This window comes from Triticum dicoccoides, chromosome 2B (assembly GCF_002162155.2).
Source record: "Triticum dicoccoides isolate Atlit2015 ecotype Zavitan chromosome 2B, WEW_v2.0, whole genome shotgun sequence".
NCBI lineage: Eukaryota > Viridiplantae > Streptophyta > Magnoliopsida > Poales > Poaceae > Triticum > Triticum dicoccoides.
In genome coordinates, this window is record NC_041383.1 from 689066349 (window position 1) to 689088224 (window position 21876).

The window sequence follows — 21876 nt, forward strand, 5'->3', positions numbered from 1 at the left end:
CGCCAGCTGCTCGCTCCGCAGTGGCCACGCCTTTTCTTTTACTCGAGCAAAAGCCGTCGCTTTGCGCCGAGCTTTGCACACACGAGTCGGGTTTTCACAACAATATCGTTATGCGTGAAGAAACCAACCTTGGATTACTACTCGCCAGGGTCGAAAAGAAAAGGATAAACCGCCCGAGGCAGCATATCCAAGCATCGACCCGCAGCTGGAAGCGTCGCTGTCCCGAACCCAAAGACGGCAATAAAAGCGCGTGTGAGTGAGTGAGAATTATTGCCCTCTTCTCGGACTACGCCACGCTAAACGAGTGGAGCATGACCCAACCTCTCTATATCCTATCCGGTCGCAGTGTCACCACACAAACAATGGTTTATCTCTTAGTATCAACTCACCAAACGATGTTTTTTTTAACTAAATATAAACGGATGGCCGATGCCGATGCCGATGACGCCGACGGATAATACCTGGATACTCGCGCAGCTGCGCCACACGCCACGACCTCGTGGGCGACACAGTGGTGGGCACAGCACAGGCAACATCGGACCGCCTCTCGCGACTCCGCCAAAAACCCAAGCGTCTGACGCGCGGGCCCCATGGGTCACGTCTCCACCCGCGGGTCATGTTTCCCGTGGTGGCTGAATTTCGTGTTTTGACCCTTTTTGCAAACAAAATCAAGATCTGACCCACGTTCGAAAAAATTTCGGGATTTGATCCTTTTGCTACCGCCAGAGCCCCTGGCGGTAGGGTTAGACAAGCTACCGCCAGATTCCCTGGCGGTAGAGTGTGACGGAGGGAGACGGGGACCGTCATCGCGCGCTGACGTGGATAAGTACCTTACCGCCAGACAACCAGGCGGTAAGCTGTCTAACCCTACCGCCAACGGCTCTGGCGGTAAGGTGTGGCAGGGTTTTGCCGTGCATGCCTTCTGTAACGAGATATGCAAGCGTCCTGGCGGTAGGCGGTAGGTTCACCCTACCGCCAGGGGTAGGCTGTCTGACCCTACCGCCAAGGGGCCTGGTGGTAGGGTCCTGTGTTTCGTGTAAAATTTTGTAGACATAAGAAGTTTGATCACATCCAAATAGTGTGATCACAATTTCATAGACATCCAAATAGTTTGATCACAATTTTATAGAAATATGCAAGGGCCCTGAACATAAGAACCAATAGACACAATTTCATAGACATAAGCATAATTAGTTTTGCCATTACAGATTAAGAAACTAGTACCAAATAACATAGTTTGATCATAATTTCATAGACATAAACATAACATAGTTTGATCACAATTTCATAGACATAAACATAACATAGTTTGATCACATCTAAATAGTTTCACGAAGCCAAAATAGATAGCAATCAAACATGACGATCATCAGCAGCCACACGCATATATAGTTTAAATGATATCGATGACGATCATCATCTTCAAGCCTTGACGGTTGGTCTTCCTGATAGTAATAAGGATGGCATGTCCAACATGAAGATTCTTGTCAACGAGGAAGCTCTTCCACCCATCTGTGCTTAAATGTGTGCGACCGTCCGTTTCCACGCCGTACGCACAAGTAGTGACGGGGCCCCTTGCGGTAAGGCGTATTCCAGCATAGCCTTCTTCATCAGCCTCGATGCCACAACTCTCAGATAGGCTCTTTGGCAATTTCTGAATAAGAAAAACATATCAATTGATAAGTATGGATTATTTAAACTATTAACAATTCCTTGGATTCTACACTAATAACATACCATGACATGTCGATCGATCATGGTACTTGTCAGACGGGTCACGAGTGGCGCCCCGATCAACTCAGCACGTGGCAGAAAGTTGTCGCATAGGTTGCACACCTCCCGTTCGCTCAGCCTCACTCTTTGAGCACAGATGGCTTCCTCAAGTGGGTCTTCATAGTTATCATCCTCATCAAGTGGTGGTGGTGGCGCCATGTTCCTTATATAAGCATTGATTGGATAAAGTTAATTAAACATCAATATTTGTTCTAATGCAAGCAAAACAAATATCTACAATATTCACACAATAAATCATCACATATGGCTATAAGAAAGACTAAATCTAGGGTTCATCTAGGTTCTAGGGTTCATCATATCAACTAGGGAGGGTTCCTCGTATGGATATAAGAAAGACTAAACCTAGGGTTCATACATTTGCAACTATATGAAATAGAAATACACACATTTTCACACTATGCATTAACCACCTACCAATTTTGCAAAATATACATCTTCACAAATTTGCAATACATTAACCATCTACGAATTTTGTTATGCCTTTATCCTCACAATCTTGCATTCAACATACAAAAAAATTTCTTATAAAATTCATATATACATCACAAAATAAAATGGACCATCATATATGCATTCACCAACATATCCTCACATATTTTGCAATTGTTTCACCCACACATCCTCACATAGGCCTACTACTAAATCATATACTCCTAAACAACTAAAACATCATAAAAAAATCAACACCAAAACCTAGGTTGTACCTAGTGCCAAAAATAACTTCAAAAATAAAAAAACCATTGCGAAAACTGATTGGAGGGAATGGAGGAGCTTACCGGCCTCTTCGATTTGCCCCAAAGATCCGTAAAAATGGTGGAGGGAAGAGGGAGATCGAGGGAGGGGATCGGGATGAGGAGAGAGGCGGCGCTCGACTCTGTTCGAGTCGAGGGGAGGAGGAAGAACGGGCTGGTGGGTGGGGTAGGGCCCGCCTGCAGCATCACTTGCCTCTTCGGTACCTACCGCCGCCACCTCGGGCGATAGGCCACCGAACCCTACCGCCTCAGACTGTGGCGGTAGGCTCTTTCCCCCGTCAGTACGCGCCGACGGCCGTCAGTCGCCGTTAGAGGGCCTACCGCCACTGCTGATGGCGGTAGGACGTGCAAACCTACCGCCGGCCCTCCTGGCGGTAGTCAAAAGGGTCAGATCCCGAAATAGTTTCAGATAGGGGTCAAATCTCGAATTTCTTTGTAAAAAGGGTCAAAACACGAAATTTTGCCTCCAGTGGTGCGGAGCGAGCATGTGGCTGGGAAGGCTCCCGTCCCGTTGCCGCGCGCGGCGCCAACCCGAGCATGTGGAGGAGGATCGTCCATGCCCATCCGAGGAAGAAAAAGCGCGACCAAACAGCGGGGTTCCACGTGGGGAGGCGTCAGCAGCGACGCGGGCCAGCTTGCCGGCTTTGACGTGTCCAAAAAGCGAGTGGCGGGCCCCGCCGCCCTTGCGCTTTTCTATCTATCCATCCATCCATCCCAGCAATGAGACGGGTGGGTCCCGTCCCAACTGGCGATATTTCAATGCAAGACGTGTGTACACTGTTTCGAGAAAATTACAGTTTTGGAGGAATCAATCCGGGAGGTGGACAGGGTCAGGTCAGAGATTTCAGCAGTCCCGTGCGATCCGTCCCAACACGAGATATTTCCTCCTTCCCACATCGAGCGAGCTACTATCCAGAGATATTTCCTCCTGTAGCTAGCTAGCTACGAGGGAGATATTCTTGGCTACGCTATCTGGGGTTTTGCCCGTTCTTTTGCCCGATCCAGCTGCAAGATATTTGTTGAGGAGGCCTGCCGGACATTCATGGTTACCCTTTTGCATTTCGCTTGCTCGAGCCGTGAAGTCTCTCGCACTCTTGTCTGTCGACAAGACAATAGGGAAATATCTCATCACCATGACACCGTGTGCGGAAGAATAAAAGTTTAGGGAACACTAGTTGATTATAAGATTTATCATTTTGAACAGTATAAAAAAATTAGTTATATCTAAGGTGGTGTTTGGCATTTATGGCAATGCGGCTTTTCCTGATATTTTGAAGGCGAGATGCTAGATATCATTGGTTACGCTTTTGATTTTTGCTCGTTCTTCACCGAATCAAAGCTCCAAGATATTTCTGAAGGACACCACTTATTTGGTTTCCACTTGCTTGAGGTGTTATGATGACAATTTTAGTCTCTCGAGCTTTTTCTTTTGACGAACAAGACGCAGATACCTAATTGCTACATGTAGAAGAATAAAATTGTAGGGAGTACCTGATTACAAGAAAAATAGTTATTTCTAAGGTTGTGTTTGTCATTTATGAAATGCAGCTTAGACAAAAATGTTGGATACTTTTTATTTTAGTTTAATGATAATACTGTCGGTTTCACTTTTGGTTCTTGCTTGTTCACTGCAAGATGGAGTTGCTTGATACTTTTGGAGCAAAATTGTTAGATATTTTGGTTTTGTTGGTTTGAGGTGTGATGATGATATTTGAGTCTCTCGCACTTTTTCTTATGACAAGACAACATGCACATATCTAATAGGTGCGTGTATAGAAGAATAAAACTTCAGGGGTATAAGATTTGAGAAAACTAATTAATTCTAACGCCCAAGCTTGTCTGACAAGTTTTCTCTCTCTATTTTAGTGATTACTTAATTAACCGTATCTCTTTTATTTTGGTTATTTTCCATGATAGATTATAAAAGTATATGGTCATTCTTTGCCGGATCGAGCTACAATATATTTGTTGAGGAGAGCTGCTAGATATTCATGGTTGCGCTTTTGCATTTTGCTTCATCTACGTGTGGAGCAGATATTTAGGTCTTTCGCACTTTTTTCTGTCGACAAAACAAGAGGGAAATATCAGATAACCATGTGCAGAAGAACAAAATTTCAGGGAGTATCTAAGTATAAGAAAAATGTTTATTTCTAAGGTTGTGTTTAACATTTATGACCATTTAACTTCTGCAGATATTTTTGGAGGCGAGATGGTAGGTATATCTTTGGTTACGCTTTTGGGTTTTGCATGCTCTTTTGCCAGATCGAAGCTCCAGGATATTTGTGAAGGTGAACACTTAGATATTTTGGATTTTCCTCGTTCGACGTGTGAAGATGATATTTCAGTATCTTGCACTTTTTCTTCCCACAAATCAAGCAGTAAATATCTTCTAATCGCTACGTGTAGAAGAAAAAAACTTTTGGGAGCATGTGATTATAAGAAAATTAGTTATTTCCAAGGCCCCTTTTTCATATATGATATTTCAACTTAATGAACCGTTCTAGCCTCTTTTTTAGTGTTCATTTAACCAACTTATCTTTTGTTTTTTCGCCCTTTTTTAGAATACAATAGTAGGTTATAAAATTTGGATTAGAATTAATGAAGCCTCATCTAACTGACACAGTCAAAAAGGAAACTAGCATATGATTCTTATTAGACGGATATGATTCTTCATGTACCTAGCTTGGCCGACTATGACCGGTAGACAGCCGAGTAGCATATCTCTTCCAAAAAAGGAAACTAGGGTGCACAAAACTATCACCACACTTTTAGCAAAAAAGCGAGTTTGATTCATTACCAAGAACACTCAAAACTAGCATATTTTCACACGAGTGTAACACCTGAGCATGTTTGATTCCAAAAAAAAAATCAGAATGTTGAATTTTCTAAAAAATATCTAATTCAGGTGTTGCAATGGAACCTGAGATCCATTTGCTATTTCCGCAAAACAAGAGGCAAATATCCTAATAGCTACATGTAGATGAATAGGCGTATCTGATTATGAAACTAATGGTTATTTCTAAGGCCCTAGCTTGCCCGACAAGTTTTTTGGTCTATTTAGTGATTATTCAATTAACCTTATCGCTTTCCACAACAAATTATGACAGTATATGGTCGTTCTTTGCCAGATCGAGATGCAAGATATTTGTCGAGGAGAACTGCTAGATATTCATGGCTGCCCTTTTGCATTTCGCTTCATCCACGTGTGGAGTGGATATTTATAATTTTATATTTTGGTATCTCGCACTGTTTTCTTTCAACCAAACAAGAGGAAAATATGTGATCACCATGTGGAGAAGAATAAAACTTTAGCGAGTACCTAATTATAACAAAAATGTTTATTTTGATGCGCGCGTTTAGCATTTATGACAACGCGGGTTTTCTAGATATTTCTGGAGGCGAGATGCTATTTATCCTTTGGTTACGCTTTTTGTTTTTGCATGCTCTTTTGCCAGATCGAAGCTCCAGGATATTTGTGCAGGAGAACACTTAGGTATTTTGGGTTTTGCTTGTTCGACGTGTGAAGATGATATTCCAGTCTCTTGCGTTTTTTCTTCCCAAAAATCAAGCGGTAAATATCTACTAATTGCTACATGTAGAAGAGGAAAACTTTAGGGAGTATGTGATTATAAGAAAATTAGTTATTTCTAAGGCCCCATTTTTCGTATACGATATTTCAATCAACTTAATTAATGAACCGTTCTAGCCTTTTTCTAGTGTTCATTCAACCAACCTATCTTTAGTTTTGTCACCCTTTTAGTAATAAAGTCTCATTTAAATGACTCGATCAAACAGAGAAGTAGCATATGCTTCTCATTAGACGGTTACGATTCTTGATGTATGTAGCTTGGCCGACTATGATTCTCATACGGCTGAGAAGTAGCATGCCTCTTCCAAATAGTTGAAAACCAGCACACCCAAAACTTCACCAACACTTTTTCGCAAGAAAGAAAGCTCGATTGATTACCAAGAACACACGTCGAACTTCGAGATGTGCCAATATTCTCACTGACTGGCGAAATTCTCCATGACAGATTATAAAGTATATGGTCAATCTTTGCCCACATCGAGCTACAGTGTATTTATTGAGGAGATCTGCTAGATATTCATGGTTGCACTTTTGCATTTTGTTTCGTCTACGTGTGGAGTGGATATTTAGGTCTTTCCCACTTTTTTCTGTCGACAAAACAAGAGGGAAATATATGATAACCATGTGCAGAAGAACAAAAATTTAGGGAGTAATGATTATTTCTAAGGTTGTGTTTAACATTTATGACAATTTAACTTCTTCAGATATTTGTGGAGGTGAGATGCTAGGTATCTTTGGTTATGCTTTTGGGTTTTGCATGCTCTTTTGCCAGATCGAAGATCCAGGATATTTTTGGAGAACACTTAGGTATTTTGGATTTTGCTTGTTCGACGTGTGAAGATGATATTCTAATCGCTTGCGCTTTTTCTTCCCACGAAATCAAGCGGTAAATATCTACTAATTGCTACATGTAGAAAACTTTAGGGAGTATGCGATTATAAGAAGATTAGTTATTTCTAAGGCCCCTTTTTCCTATATGACATTTCAACTTGACAAACAATTCTAGCCTTTTTTTAGTGTTCATTTAACCAACTTATCTTTAGTTTTTTTTGCCCTTTTTTAGAATACAATAGTAGGTTATAAAATTTGGATTAGAATTAATGAAGCCTAATCTAATTGACACAAATCGAAGAGGAAACTAGCATATGATTCTTATTAGACGGATATGATTCTTCATGTACGTAGCTTGACCGACTATGATGCTTAGACAGCTGAGTAGCATATCTCTTCCAAAAAAAAGGAAACTAGGATTCACATAACTTTACAATCATCACACTTTTTGCAAAAAAGCAAGCTTGATTCATTACCAAGAACACTTAAAATTAGCATATTTTCACAGTGTAATACCTGAGCTATGTTTGAAACCAAAAGGTTTCAGAATTTTTCTCTCCTTTTGAATTTTCTAAAAAAAATCTAATTCAGGTGTTGCAATGGGACCTGACTCCTGAGACCCATTTGCTATTTCCACAAAAAAAGAGGCAAATATCTAATAGCTACGTGTAGATGAATAAGCGTATCTGATTATGAGAAAAATGATTATCTCTAATGCCCTAGCTTGCCCGACAAGGTTTTTGGTCGATTTAGTGATTATTTAATTAGTCATATCGCTTTCCACAACAGATTATAAAAGTATATGGTCGTTCTTTGCCAGATCGAGATGCAAGATATTTGTCGAAGAGAACTGCTAGATATTCATGGCTATCCTTTTGCATTTTGCTTCATCCACGTGTGGAGCCGTTATTTGTATTTCGGTATCTCGCACTTTTTTCTTTCAACCAAACAAGAGGGAAATATATTATCACCATGTGCAGAAGAATAAAACTTTAGCGAGTACCTGATTATAAGAAAAATCATTATTTCATTGATTGTGTTTAGCATTTATGACAATGCGGGTTTTCTAGATATTTTTGGAGGCGAGATGCTAGGTATCCTTGGTTACGCTTTTTTTGGGTTTTGCATGCTCTTTTGCATCGAAGCTCCAAGATATTTGTGTAGGGGAACACTTAGATATTTTGAAGTTTGCTTGTTCGATGTGTGAAGATGATATTCCAGTCTCTTTGCGCTTTTTCTTCCCAAAAATCAAGCGATAAATATCTACTAATCGCTATATATGTGTAGAAGAAGAAAACTGTAGGGAGTATGTGATTATAAGAAAAATGGTTATTTCTAAGGCCCCGTTTTTCGTATACGATATTTCAATCAACTTAAATAATGAACCGTTCTAGCCTCTTTTTTTTCTAGTGTTCATTCAACCAACCTATCTTTACTTTTGTCACCCTTTTAGTAATAAAGTCTCATTTAAATGACAAGATCAAACAGAGAAGTAGCACATGATTCTCATTAGACGGCTACAATTCTTGATGTATGTAGCTTGGCCGACTATGATTCCCATACGGCTGAGAAGTAGCATGTCTCTTCCAAAAAGGGAAAACCAGCACGCCCAAAACTTCACCAACACTTTTTTCGCAAAAAGGAAAGCTGGATTGATCACCAAGAACACAAGTCGAAATTCGAGGTGTGCCAATACCCTCACTGACTGGCGAAATTTTGGCCTAACAAAACACATCCATCAGACGTGTCGGTAAAACGCGCGCGCACCAAGGGTGAAGTTTTGCGGAAAAGAAGAAACAAAGCGGAAAAAAGAGATGATGGATAGACAGTCACCGAACGGTGAGGACGAAGACGCATTGGTTTCGTGCAGCCCCACCCCACCCCACCCCACCCCACGGGAGGCGGGAGCACAGCACATGGATTAACCACACCACACACAGGCGCCACGTACCGTCACCGAGACGTGACCTCGCCTTCCCTTGCCAGTAGTCTTCCACTACCGAACAAACTGTGGGAGGGAGCGGTGGCAGGTGAGCGAAGCAGCGAGAGCCACAAGAATCGAGCGGCCTCCCGAATTTGGCCGCTAGGATATTTGCGCGAGTCAGAAAAGCGCACCGGGGAAAAGCGTAAAGCGACCAAAAATCCCGTCCGAGGTGGCACCCCTGGCCGAGCCCTTTTTCTCCCCCCCCCCTCCCTCCTCGTCGTAGCACACGCCTCCTCATTTCCTCCTCTCATCTCTCCCTCCTCCGCTCCGCTCCTGCTCTGCTCTAATCGGCAAGCAGCACCTTGGAAGGAAAACAACAACAACAACAACAACGAAGATTAGGAGTTGTTGAAATTCGCTCTCTTCTCCGTCACAGCGAGATTTGGCTTCGCCGGTGCTTCGATTCTGAAGGCTCTAAAGAGAGACATGGCTCGTTTTCAGGTACTAATTGCTCGATCTTTGTTCAGATGTGTTTTCAATTGGCAGTAGAACGTTGTTCATGGAAGATCCATGGTCGCACAACTGTTTTCCCTAAATATGCTAGATATTTGTTGGAAATATCTTCCTTCTTTTTTCGCAGTACAGTTTGTTGACCAAGCAGAAAATTGATGCTTAATTAGAGAAGTTTTCCCTTCGAATCGAGTCTAACAAGATCGTCTCCTTTTCTTTCCTCAAGGAAACCAAGCCGGATCTGCTGAATTCCGGCAGCGATACGCGGATGATGGCCGAGGCCCGCCTCCCCAAGGCGCGAAAGCCGTACATGATAACCAAGCAGCGGGAGAAATGGACCGAGGAGGAGCACAAGCTCTTCCTGGAAGCCATGCAGCTCCATGGCCGCGCCTGGCGCCGAATTCAAGGTACCGTTTCTTCCCCAAGAATTTCTATGTCTGATGGTACCTTATCTTATCATCAGAGTAAAATAAAAAAATCCTCATGATCTGACAAATGGTTTCTTCCACTCCGCAGAGCACATAGGCACCAAGACGGCTGTGCAGATCAGGAGCCACGCACAAAAATTCTTCTCCAAGGTCACCCGGGACTCGTCCGGGGACAGCGGCGGCAGCAGCTCCGGCGCCGGGCCGCCGATCCAGATCCCGCCGCCGCGGCCCAAGAGGAAGTCGGTGCACCCGTACCCGTGCAACCTGAGGAGCGCGCAGCCGGGGAAGCACGCCCATGCCGCGCTCCTGCGGGTCGACAAGCCTCAGCTGTCCATGTGTGAGCAGGGGAATGGCTCGCCGACATCCGTGGTGACCACCTCGCAGATAGGCTTGGGCTCCGAGAGCTTCGACAGCGACACCTCGACCATCGACATTGAAGAGCGATGCCCCACGCCGAGCACGGGGACCGCCGAGGTCGCTGTGCAAGCGCCACCAACCAATGATGCTAAGGTATACTCCCAGCAAAAGCATAATATCTTGCAAGATATAGCTATCCGATCTTAACAAGTCCACAAAATATCAACACAACACACTAGCAGCTCTTTTATTATTATTACTGAATGGAATTATTCAATCTTTCCAATTCTGATGAATTTCTTGGTTGTGTGTTTCAGAAATCCAAGGGCAGTAGTACTTCAGAAGAAGTGGTGTGTGACAACACGTCCGATGCTCCGGTCCTGAAGCTGTTTGGGAAGACAGTTGTTGTGAATGAATCACACCAGCTGCCAAGCCCTGGTACCTGCGACCTGCAAACTGCCGCGGATATGGAACTGGATACTTCGGCCGAGACACCCACCAGTGCACCAGAGGCAAACACATGGAGCCCATGGCTGGCAAACTCGCAGCAGTTCATGTACTATGTTCCTCAGGGTGCAGTTTTCTTCGGCTACAACAATGGAAGTGTGCCGTACCCCGTGCCGTCGAGCCCCAAGGCAGGTCAACAGCACCAGCAACAGGCTTCTGAAGCCGCCGCCGAGCTTAGGCGGAGGGAAGCGTCGTTGAACACGGCCTCCAGCAGCGTGGCTGAAACAACAGCCAGGAATTCTGCAGAATCATGCACGGGAGCGGTCGGCGGCGACGACGAAGTGGTGCATGCTGCAGGTTTGAGAGAGCGTGTGAGCCCGACCTTGGTCCAGCAGCGAGGGTTCATGCCGTACAAGAGGTGCGCGGCAGAGACCAAGGCGATGCAGCCCCAGGCTCCCAGGGAGGAGGCGGATAGAGAGATGACCAGGCTCTGCTTGTAAACCATGGAAGGCCTGAGGTACAGAGTGTTCATTGGGCGTCTGCGATCTCGCCCCATTGGTGGAGGTTCAGAGGTCGACGTTGACCTATATAATATTGGCGTAGTTGTAGTAGGATCGATCGCCCTGATGTAAATTAACTATTGCACAGCTCTCATCAATGGCATGGCAGGAGAATGCCGCAAGGCCTTCTTAGTTGTACGTACTATGTTCTTGACAAATGCACTTAGCGCCGATGCCCTACTTGCACAATGTTTAACGGACAAAATCAACTAAACTTGCTACCTCGTGTCGACAAAAGTTGCAATTAAAAATGTTTGGGTTACCAATGCTTATAATCCGAATGTTCAAAATCTATCGGGGTCCGTATTTATGCTCGCAAAAGAGCCGAAGACTACATACCTACTACTGTATTGGTTATAATGATTGAATAAGCAGGGCAAAAGAATGTATTGGTTATACTGGATGAATAAGCATGGCAAAAGAACCGAAGAGTCCAAACCTACTAGTGTATTTGTTATACTGAATGAATGGAAATAGATGAGGAATGACCGAAGACTCCATACCTACTACTGTATTTGTTATACTGAATGAATGGAAATAGATGAGGAATGAATGATTGTGTTGTATGCTTTCTCCACACCCACCGGTAAACTTCGATCAAAGACTAGTAGATGAAAAATGAAAAGCAACCTACAAAAGCACAAAGAACGTGTTTGGTTGTCCGCATTAGGCCCAACCAAGCCGAGTTGGACCATGAAAAGTGTGTTTGGTTGCATAAGCGGCGGGCTAGCTTGCATGGGCACAAACTTAAAGTAGCCCAGAGCCTGGCTCGCTGGAAACCCTCGAATCGACAGTTTCCAGTGAGTTAGGCTCAGTGCGGCGCAAGCTCGCGGGCACGCGAGCACCCCGAAAACGAGGGGGTGGCGGGAGATGAAAATCGGGCGCGGCGGCACGATGCCAAATTTAGTTTCACCCGCAATTACTCAGTGACCACTACCTCTAGGACAACCACTTCCTCTAGCCTACCACCGGCGGCGGCGGCGGACGCGACGGCAGCACAATCCAGCAGCAGGAGCTGGTGCGCCCCTTCCCGTTGGCCACCGTCAGGTCGTCCTTGACTCAGCCATGCCCCCCTTTCGCCGTCCTCCTCTCCGATACCGGTAAGCAGCACCAACTCTCCCGTATGTTAGGTCGGTTGTTAGGATCGATTTCCCCATGCTCAACGGACCCTCGATGTCGACTAGGTTATGGAAGCACGAATGAGGCTGGTAGTTCAGGCAGCAACACTGATTGTTGTGATTCAGGCATGGCTCATGTTCATGCATAGGAGAGTTGTTCGTCATGGTGAGAGACCTGGCATTTGTTATGCTCCAATGCTTATGTGGGAGCAGAAGAGGATCACCAATCTGAACTACATCTACAACTACGATGACACAGAGGCCATGTGGATGCTTGGAATGAAAAGAACACCATTTGCCAGACTTGTCTAGATTTTCAGGAGGAAAAGGCTGCTGTAAGATAGCATCCACACCAGTATGGATGAGCAAGTGGCCATGTTCCTCCATGTTGCTGGCCATAACCAGAGGTTCGGAGTTATACACAACACGTTCAGGGGATCAATTGAGACCATCTCAAGGTACTTCAAGCAAGTGGTCTATCCTGTTGGGGAGCTCAGAGGAGAGATGATCAAGTCACCAACCGGCCAGACTCCTACCAAGATTCGCACTAATCCAAGATGGTATCCATACTTCTAGGTGAGTACTAACAGTATGTGGCTTGATATGCTTGTATTGTTCAAGGTGAGAACTAACACAATCTTCATTTGCCATTCCAGGATTGCATTGGGGCAATAGATGGTATTCATATCACTGCCAAAGTGTCGAGATCACCCTCTGCAGCATACAGGAGGGAGCACTACATAAGCCAGAATGCGCATGTTTCTGTTGACTTCGATCTGAAGTTCACCTATGTGCTGACCCTTCCCAGCCAGCCAGCACATGATGCTAACATTCTCAGTGACAACATGAGTCATCCTGATGGCATCAGCATTCCCTATGGTAAGTTCTACCTAGGAGATGTTGGCTATGCAGCCCCATGCTCCCAGGGAGGAGGCGGATAAAGAGATGATGAGGCTCTGCTTGTAACTCTGGAGGGCATGCAACAGAGAGTGTTCATTGGGCGTCTGTAATCTCGCCCCACTGGTGGAGGTTTAGAGGTCGGGTGGAGGTTCAGAGGTCGACGTTGACCTATATATTTTTGTCGTAGTTGTAGTAGGATCGATCACCATGATGTAAATTAATTATAGCACAACTCTCATCAATCGCATGGTAGGAGAATGCCGCAAGGCCTTATTAGTTGTACTATTGTTTTTGACAAATGAACGCCGATGCCCTACTTGCACAATGTTAACAGACAAAATTGCCATGTTTATCAACTAAACTTGCTACCTCGCGTCAACTAAAGCTGCAATGAAAAATGTTCGGGTTGCCATGCTCAAAATCTGAACGTTTAGAATCTATCAGGGTCTGTGTTTAAGCATGGCGAAAGTACCGAAGACTCCATACCTACTATTGAATTCGTTATACTGGATGAATAAGCATGGCAAAAGAACTGAATACTCCATACCTACTATTGTATTTGTTATACTAAATGAATGGAAATATATGAGCAATGAATGATTGCGTTGTATGTTTTCTCCCCATCCCCCGGTGAACTTCAATCAAAGACTAGTAGATGAAAAGCAACCTACAAAAGCACAAATGACGTGTTTGGTTGCCCGCATTAGGGCCAACCTGGCCGAGTTGGGCCACAAACTTAAAGCAGCCCAAAGCCTTGCTCGCAGGCAACCCTTGAATCGGCAGTTTTCATCTAGCCAGGCTCATTGCAGTGGAAGCTCACACAAGCGGGAGCAACCCAAAAACGAGGGAGGATGGCGGGAGGTGTAAATCAGGTGCGGCGGCACGACACCAAATCTAGCCCCCCCCCCCCAATTACTCGGTCACCACTACCTCTAGGACATACACTTCCTCTAGCCTCACCATCAACGGTGATGAATCAGATCTGTGCAAGCGGCAGCGGCGGCGGATGCGGCAGGAGCAGAAGCTGGTGCTCCCATTCCAGTTGGCCATCGTCGGGTCATCCTTGACTCAGCCATGCCCCTCCTTTGTCATCCTCGTCTTTGATGTCGGTAAGCAACACCCACTCTCTCGTATGTTAGGTCGGTTGTTAGGATCGATTTTCCCATGCTCAATGGACCCTCGATGTCGACTAGGTTATGGACGCACAGATGAGGCTGGTAGTTCAGGCAACAACACTGATTGTTGTGATTCAAGCATGGCTCATGTTCATGTACATGAGAGCTGTTCATCATGGTGAGAGACCTGTCATATGTTTGAAGGGAATATGCCCAAGAGGCAATAATAAAGTTGTTATTTTATATTTCCTTATATCATGATAAATGTTTATTATTCATGCTAGAATTGTATTAACCGGAAACTTGATACATGTGTGAATACATAGACAAAACACCATGTCCCTAGTATGCCTCTACTTGACTAGCTCGTTGATCGAAGATGGTTAAGTTTCCTCGCCATGGACATGTGTTGTCATTTGATGAATGGGATCACATCATTAGGAGAATGATGTGATGGACAAGACACATCCATTAGCTTAGCATGATGATCATTCAGTTTTATTGCCACTTCTTTATTTGTGTCAAATATATATTACTCCGACTATGAGATTATGCAACTCCCGGACACCGGAGGATTGCCTTATGTGCTATCAAACATCACAACATAACTGGGTGATTATAAAGATGCTCTACAGGTATCTCCGAAGGTGTTTGTTGGGTTGGCATAAATCGAGATTAGGATTTGTCACTCCGAGTATCGGAGAGGTATCTCTAGGCCCTCTCAGTAATGCACATCATATGAAGCCTTGCAAACAATATGACTAATGAGTTAGTTATGGGATGATGCACTATGGAACGAATAAAGAGACTTGCCGGTAACGAGATTGAACTAGGTATGAAGATACCGACGATCGAATCTCGGGCAAGTAACATACCGATGACAAAGGGAACAACGTATGTTGTTATGTGGTTTGACCGATAAAGATCTTCGTAGAATATGTAGGAACCAATATGAGCATCCAGGTTCCGCTATTTGTTATTGATCGGAGATGTGTATCAATCATGTCTATATAGTTTTCGAACCCATAGGGTCCGCACGCTTAACGTTCGATGACGATTTGTATTATGAGTTATGTGTTTTGGTGACTGAAGTTTGTTCGGAGTCCCAGATGAGATCACGCACATGACGAGGATCCTCGCAATGGTCGAGAGGTAAAGATTGATATATTGGAAGGTTACATTCAGACACCGGAATGGTTTCAGGAAGTTTCGGATAACTTTCGGAGTACCGGGAGGTTACCGGACCCCCCCGGAGAGTAATGGGCCAACATGGGCCTTAGTGAAGGAGAGAGGGCCAACCATAGGAGGTGGCGCGCTCCCCCCTTTCCAATTCGAATTGGACAAGGGGTGGGGGCGGTGTTGGTGTCAAAACCGGCGGATCTCGGGTAGGGGGTCCCGTACTGTGCGTATAAGGCTAATGGTAATAGGAGACTGGGGACACGATGTTTACCCAGGTTTGGGCCCTCTCGATGGAGGTAATACCCTACTTCCTGCTTGATTGATCTTGATGATATGAGTATTACAAGTGTTGATCTACCACGAGATCAGAGAGGCTAAACCCCAGAAGTTAGCCTATGGTATGATTGTTGATGATGAGTCCTACGGACTAAACCCTCTAGTTTATGTAGACACCAGAGGGGGCTAGGGTTACACAGAGTCGGTTTACAGAGGAGGAGATCTACATCCGTATCGCCAAGCTTGCCTTCCACGCCAAGGAGAGTCCCATCCGGACACGGGATGAAGTCTTCTATCTTGTATCTTCATAGTCCAACAGTTCAGCCAAAGTATATAGTCCGGCTGTCCGGATACCCCCTTATCCAGGACTCCCTCAGTAGCCCGTGAACCAGGCTTCAATGACGATGAGTCCGACCCGTAGATTGTCTTCGGCATTGCGAGGCGGGTTCCATCTCCGAATACTCCAAGATAAATTCCGAACACAAGGACCGTGTCCGGCTCTGCAAGAGAACATTCCATATACCACCGTAGAGAGAATAATAATAATCCACGAATCTAATCTACTGACAATTCTTCGAAAAGTGACATCACACTACGGTCCAGTTTTTATTCGAACCGTTTTCCACAACCTGCTTCCTCACACATCGCGAGGCGGTCTCTTTGACACGTCTTGTTAAAGCAGAGATCGTGTCCCCTTATCGCGGGATCTCCATCAATGCGGGTATGGGTAACCCAACCAGCGCCATTAATCGAGGTGCCTGAAAAAATAAGAGATTTCGAGAGGCAAGTGGGGAGGCTCACATTCACATCGCCTTTATAAAGGGGCAGGAATCTCCCATTTTCACCCACACCTTCTTCTTCCTTCGCTCATCCGTTCTCGCACCCTCGAGCTCCAGCGCCCAAGTTCTCACCTTCTCCGCAAGACCGCAGCATGTCCGGAGCGAGAGGCAAGTGGATGGCCTCCTCTGTCACAGAGGAGAACATTACCAAGCTTCGGGAAGCCGGATACCTGGCCGCTAATATCGCGCATAGGCTTCCAACAGAGGGATAAATTACCCCTACGCCGAAGCCTCGGGAGAGAGTGGTATTTCTCCCTCACTTCATCCGTGGACTAGGGTTTCCACTCCACCCTTTCGTCCGCAGGCTTATGTACTACTACGGGCTAGATTTTCACGATCTGACCCCGAATTTTGTCCTCAACATCTTGGCCTTCATCGTCGTGTGCGAGGCCTTCCTTCGCATCAAGCCTCACTTCGGCCTGTGGCTGAAAATCTTCTGCGTGAAGCCGAAGATCGTGAGCGGCCAACAGGCGGAGTGCGGAGGCGCCATGGTGGGAAAAATTCCCAATGTTAAATGGCTCGAGGGCTCCTTCGTGGAGTCCATAAAGGGGTGGCAATCAGGGTGGTTCTACATCACCGACCCGCGCGAGGCCAAGTGGGTGGCGGCCCCCATATTCAGATCCGAAATCCCCACGCGGCTCACCTCCTGGGAGAAGAAGGGCCTGGCCTGGGGCGAACCCACGGAGCTGACCGAACTCGAGACCTGCGTTAGAAGTATGAGGGACAAGAAGATCAAGCTTGTCAACATGGTCCAGGTCATGCTCATTCGCCGGATTCTCCCGTGTCAAAGACGGGCGTTTGATATGTGGGAGTTTGACCCGGCCGAACACCAGATGCTGCTAGAGCTCTTTGACACAACGCACAAAGAAATCTGGAAGGTTATGTTCAAGACCGGCGAAGTCTCTCCTCCCCTTTTCGAGGACCGGGGGCTCAGCGCAACGCGCCTTGCCAGTCCGGTAAGTCCCTTGACTATTCATGAGACGTTCCCTTAGTACTTTCGGGGGAGGATTTTTAAGTCATCTTGCTGACCGAACAGGAGTGGGTGGAGATGGCGGAGCGGATCAACTGTCCGACTCCATTGCCAGAGGACCCAGTAAGCACACTCCTGGTGGAGATGCTGGTTCCGGCGCCTTACAAGGTGTCAGATAAAAAGGCCAAAAAGAAGGCCACGGGGACCCGAAGGGGTCTTCGGCACGAGGCCGCACCCGACGCCTCGCCAGAAGAGGACGAGGCACACTCCTCCCACGAAGGTGAGGAGAGGAAGAAGAAGAAGGCCGCCTCAACTGAGGGGGCCGAAGGGTCCAAGAAGGCGGCCACGGGGACCAGAAAAGGTCACCGGCGCAGGGCCGTGATAGAGTCGTCATCTGAAGACGACGAGGAAGATTCTCCCCCCGAAGACAGGGGAGAACATGAAGAAATGCCTCCTCCCCGCGCTAGGGAGGAGAAGAAAAGGAAGGCCGCCCCGTCGGGGGAGGCCGGGACGCCGAAGAAGGGCAAGGCGTCTCTTCCAGATCAATCCACTACAGCCGCTTTTAGTGACGAGGAGTGGCTTCCCAGCGGCAAACCCCGGGCGAGGTCATAAGTATCCGCATTCCATAATATTTTTCGTACAACTTTTGACCTCATGGTTTGTAATGACGGCAAACACGTATATGTAGTCCGGCCTTGTCCGATCTCGAGGAGTCCTCTTCGGAGGAGTCTCTGAATGAGTCGGAGATGAATTCGCTCCCGACGGCGACCTCTCCACAACCCGTGGATGACACCGAGGTGTTGTCCCGGAGGATGCCAGAGCAGGAGGCGACGGTTCCGGAGACGCCCCAAGGCAAAATCTCGGGCGCCGGACACATGGGGGATGAGAACCCTATGGATTATGCTGACGGGAGCCACAGTAAGTCTGGCTCTTGGCCGGTTACTGCACCGGAGCCTACAAAGGCTCCAGATTTCGGTAAGCAGTCCCTCACGAAGGAGGGCGAGCCGGCCGTGCCGATGACCTCCACCCTACCGAAGGCATCGGATAATTTGTTGGAAGTGCTTTGAGGCACTTCCATCGAGGATGAACACCGTACACTTATGGGTACGGTGATTGAGAAGGTGCGGTCCGCCAAGAGCGGGTTGACCGAAGCCTGCACCAGCCTGCTAACAGGCTTTGAGGTAAAGAAAGTGTGAGGAAATATCACCCGGTAGATAGTAGCCCCTGATACTCTGGTTGGTGTTCGGAAAGAAAAGCCAAACAGAGGGTCAACTAAAAATCCGCAGGAAGCTAATAGTTTTTGTCTGTATTAAACAAACAGGCACTGCTGCTGACCGCCGCTGCACGCACGGCCGAGGTTGCCGGACTCAAGGCAAACTGGGGCAGACCAAAGAAGAGCTCGGCCTTGTGAAGAAGCAGCTCGAGGCGAACAGAGGTAAGAAAAACCCCGTCCATATGTCGTATAGAGGATAAAAAGGTGGTGATGCTAAGAAGAAGCATCATGGCTTTTGATAGGGACCGCGACCGAAGTGGCGGCCCTGAAGGAAGCGCTGTCCATGGCCGAAGCCAAGGCGGATACTGAGTGCACCGAACGAGAGAAACAAGATGCTCGGGTGGGAGAGGTACAGCAGGAGCTCCAGGAGCTCGGCCAGAAGTTCGGCTCCCTGAAGCATGACTACAAGACGCAAGTGTCTGAGCTTGCAAAGGCCCTCCAGAGCGCGGCCGACACCAACGCCGAAGCCCAAAAGGCCCTCCTGGAAATCCAAGCGGCCAAGAAGATAGCGGAGGGTAAGGCATTCTTTATGCGAAGCAAACATGTGGAGGAGTCATTTCTTTTACTTACACGAATTCGGAGCTCTCTAGGGGCATTCGCAGATTTGCCACGCAGCATTTCGGATCCTGCGGAGTTCTATCATGCTGAAGAGGGGAGCTCTACGGAGAAGTTGTTCTGGTCCCAATATACTGGGGCCGAACACCTGATGCCTCTGAGTGACCAACTAAAGCAGTTGGTCGAACTCCACAATGCGGCCGAATAGGCCATGGGGGACCTCATAGTCCGGATGTGGCCTGGCGAGCCCCTGCCCGGTAGCTACTTTGGCCTGGTGAAGCGGATGGTGCATGCCTGTCCACGGCTAGAAGTTATCAAGCAGTCCGCATGTATTGAAGGTGCCCGACAGGCCTTTGCCCGCGCAAAGGTGCATTGGGGCAAGCTGGACGCTGAGAAGCTCGTGAAGGATGGACCCCCGGAGGGCAAGGAGCATCGCTGCCCCGAGAAATATTATGATGGTGTTATGAAAGGCGTTCATCTTGTGGCGAATGAATGTCCTAAGAACATAATTTTTGAGTGAATGTACTCATGTCGTCCGTGTAATATGAGAACGAGTTTATTTGTGCTATGCAACACTTTGTTTGATTTAAAATATTACCTTCTCTGCGGTCGTTTATCAAAATCTGAAAGTAGGCCAGTCGTCGGCTTCTGCCCCCTTGTAACTAGTACTGGGGTGTTCGTGGAAACCCAAACACTCTTTATCCAAAGGTTTGGTCCTTTAAGGAGGTGTTTGGCGCAGCGAACAAGGCAATCGGACTATTCGGCTTTATAACTTTCACTTGACCATAGAAGTCTACAATTTTAAATTTTGGCGAAGCCTTAGTATTCGGAAAGCCGAACTGGGGCGTTATACACGCCTAAATCGGACGAAGCCGATTCCTCGCCTTAAGCGGAAAAAATCTTTAGGGATTTTGGTACCTCGCGAACAGCGACCACCTCTCGCCACATCATGACGGTCAGTTTTCAGCTTTCTCTACTGAGGTGCTCGTCCGGAAGAACCGAGACACAATCGCAGTAGTTCTCCCTGTGCTACCTTAGCCGATATAACGGAACGTAAGGTACAAAAACAAGGGAGCTGGGCTAACCCAACTATTGACCCAAGACATGATTCAGAGCTGACGCATATAATGCTATAAGTTCGGGGTGCCGCACTGTTGAAAGTGTTCGGACTTTCCTTGCCATAGTATGGGGCCCGATAAGAAGCCCCTGGCAAACTTACCGTACCAAAACGTACGAATGCAATATTGAATAAATATTCAACAGAAAATATGAGGATAGTAATAAGAAGCTGACGCTAGGTACTACTTCCAATTTATTTGGACAATACAGCAAGACGTAGGTGTACAAATTGATGCATTTAAGCATAAAAATAGGACTATTTGACATATCCTATCCAAGGGCAGGCTTCATGCGGGTATGTAAGAACATGTATAACGATCATTGAAGAAGACCACCTAAGTATTCCCTTGTGTGCAAAAGCCTCTTGCCTCCTTGGTGCCCCCTCCATAATGAGTCTGGTTATCCGATCTCTTCCGAAGGGGCTGCCCGAAAGTGGGGTCCTGAAAAAAGGAAAAAAAGTATGCGGGCCTCCTGGCGGCTGAACCGCACTCTGGCCTCATTGTCATCTCGCCTCCACCTATGCCCATGGTATTTTGAGCGCGTAATTGTGCACACGTGGGAAGATTGCCGCTTGAATGGGGCTGGGGTGGTGGACGGATTGCTAATCGAGCTCCTGGCGTGCCTGACTATCCTGTTGCGGGGCACTCCAGGCTCGCTTGACGGTGTTCGAAGATGTTGTTGCCGGATTGGCTGTTTGTCGGAGGAGGCTGCTTTGTACTTCAGCCGCGAGGGCCACAGTATGTTCTTCCGTATGGAGGGAGCGGTCTGTATTTCCATTAACTATTATGACCCCACGAGGTCCTGGCATCTTGAGCTTAAGGTATGCATAGTGCGGTACCGCGTTGAAACGAGCGAACGCGGTTCGTCCAAGTAGTGCGTGATAGCCACTATGGAAAGGGACGATATCGAAGATTAACTCCTCGCTTCGGAAGTTTTCCGGAGATCCGAAGACCACTTCCAGTGTTATTGAGCCCGTGCAGCGGGCCTCTACCCCTGGAATTACACCTTTGAAGGTGGTTTTGGTGGGTTTGATCCATGACGGATCGATGCCCATTTTGCGCACTGTATTCTGATAAAGCAGGTTCATGCTGCTGCCACCATCCATGAGGACTCACGTGAGGTGGAATCTGTCGATGATTGGGTCAAGGACCAATGCGGCTGAGCCACCATGGTGGATGCTGGTGGGATGGTCCCTATGATCAAAGGTGATCGGGCAGGATGACCATGGGTTGAATTTCGGGGCGACAGGCTCCATCGCATAGATGTCCCTGAGTGCACGCTTTCGCTCCCGTTTGGGGATGTGAGTGGCATAGATCATGTTCACTGTTTTTACCTAGGGA

General features: G+C 46.8%; 2 protein-coding genes across 2 annotated transcripts; one reads left to right on the forward strand and one right to left on the reverse strand.

Moving 5' to 3' along the window:
* Positions 1-1222: 1222 nt before the first annotated feature.
* LOC119368339 lies at positions 1223-2709 on the reverse strand. The gene is made up of 3 exons (XM_037633629.1): positions 2571-2709; positions 1738-1936; positions 1223-1654 (listed from the first exon to the last, which is right to left on the reverse strand). The coding sequence occupies exons 2-3, from the start codon at positions 1930-1932 to the stop codon at positions 1394-1396; spliced, it is 456 nt and encodes a 151-aa protein (XP_037489526.1). The 5' UTR covers positions 1933-1936; positions 2571-2709; the 3' UTR covers positions 1223-1393.
* A 6475-nt stretch (positions 2710-9184) lies between these two features.
* On the forward strand, positions 9185-11365 carry LOC119365634 (protein REVEILLE 7-like). Its single transcript, XM_037631281.1, has 4 exons — positions 9185-9391; positions 9627-9807; positions 9917-10338; positions 10503-11365. Exons 1-4 carry the CDS (start codon positions 9377-9379, stop codon positions 11130-11132), a joined length of 1248 nt encoding a protein of 415 aa, XP_037487178.1. The 5' UTR covers positions 9185-9376; the 3' UTR covers positions 11133-11365.
* Positions 11366-21876: the final 10511 nt, after the last annotated feature.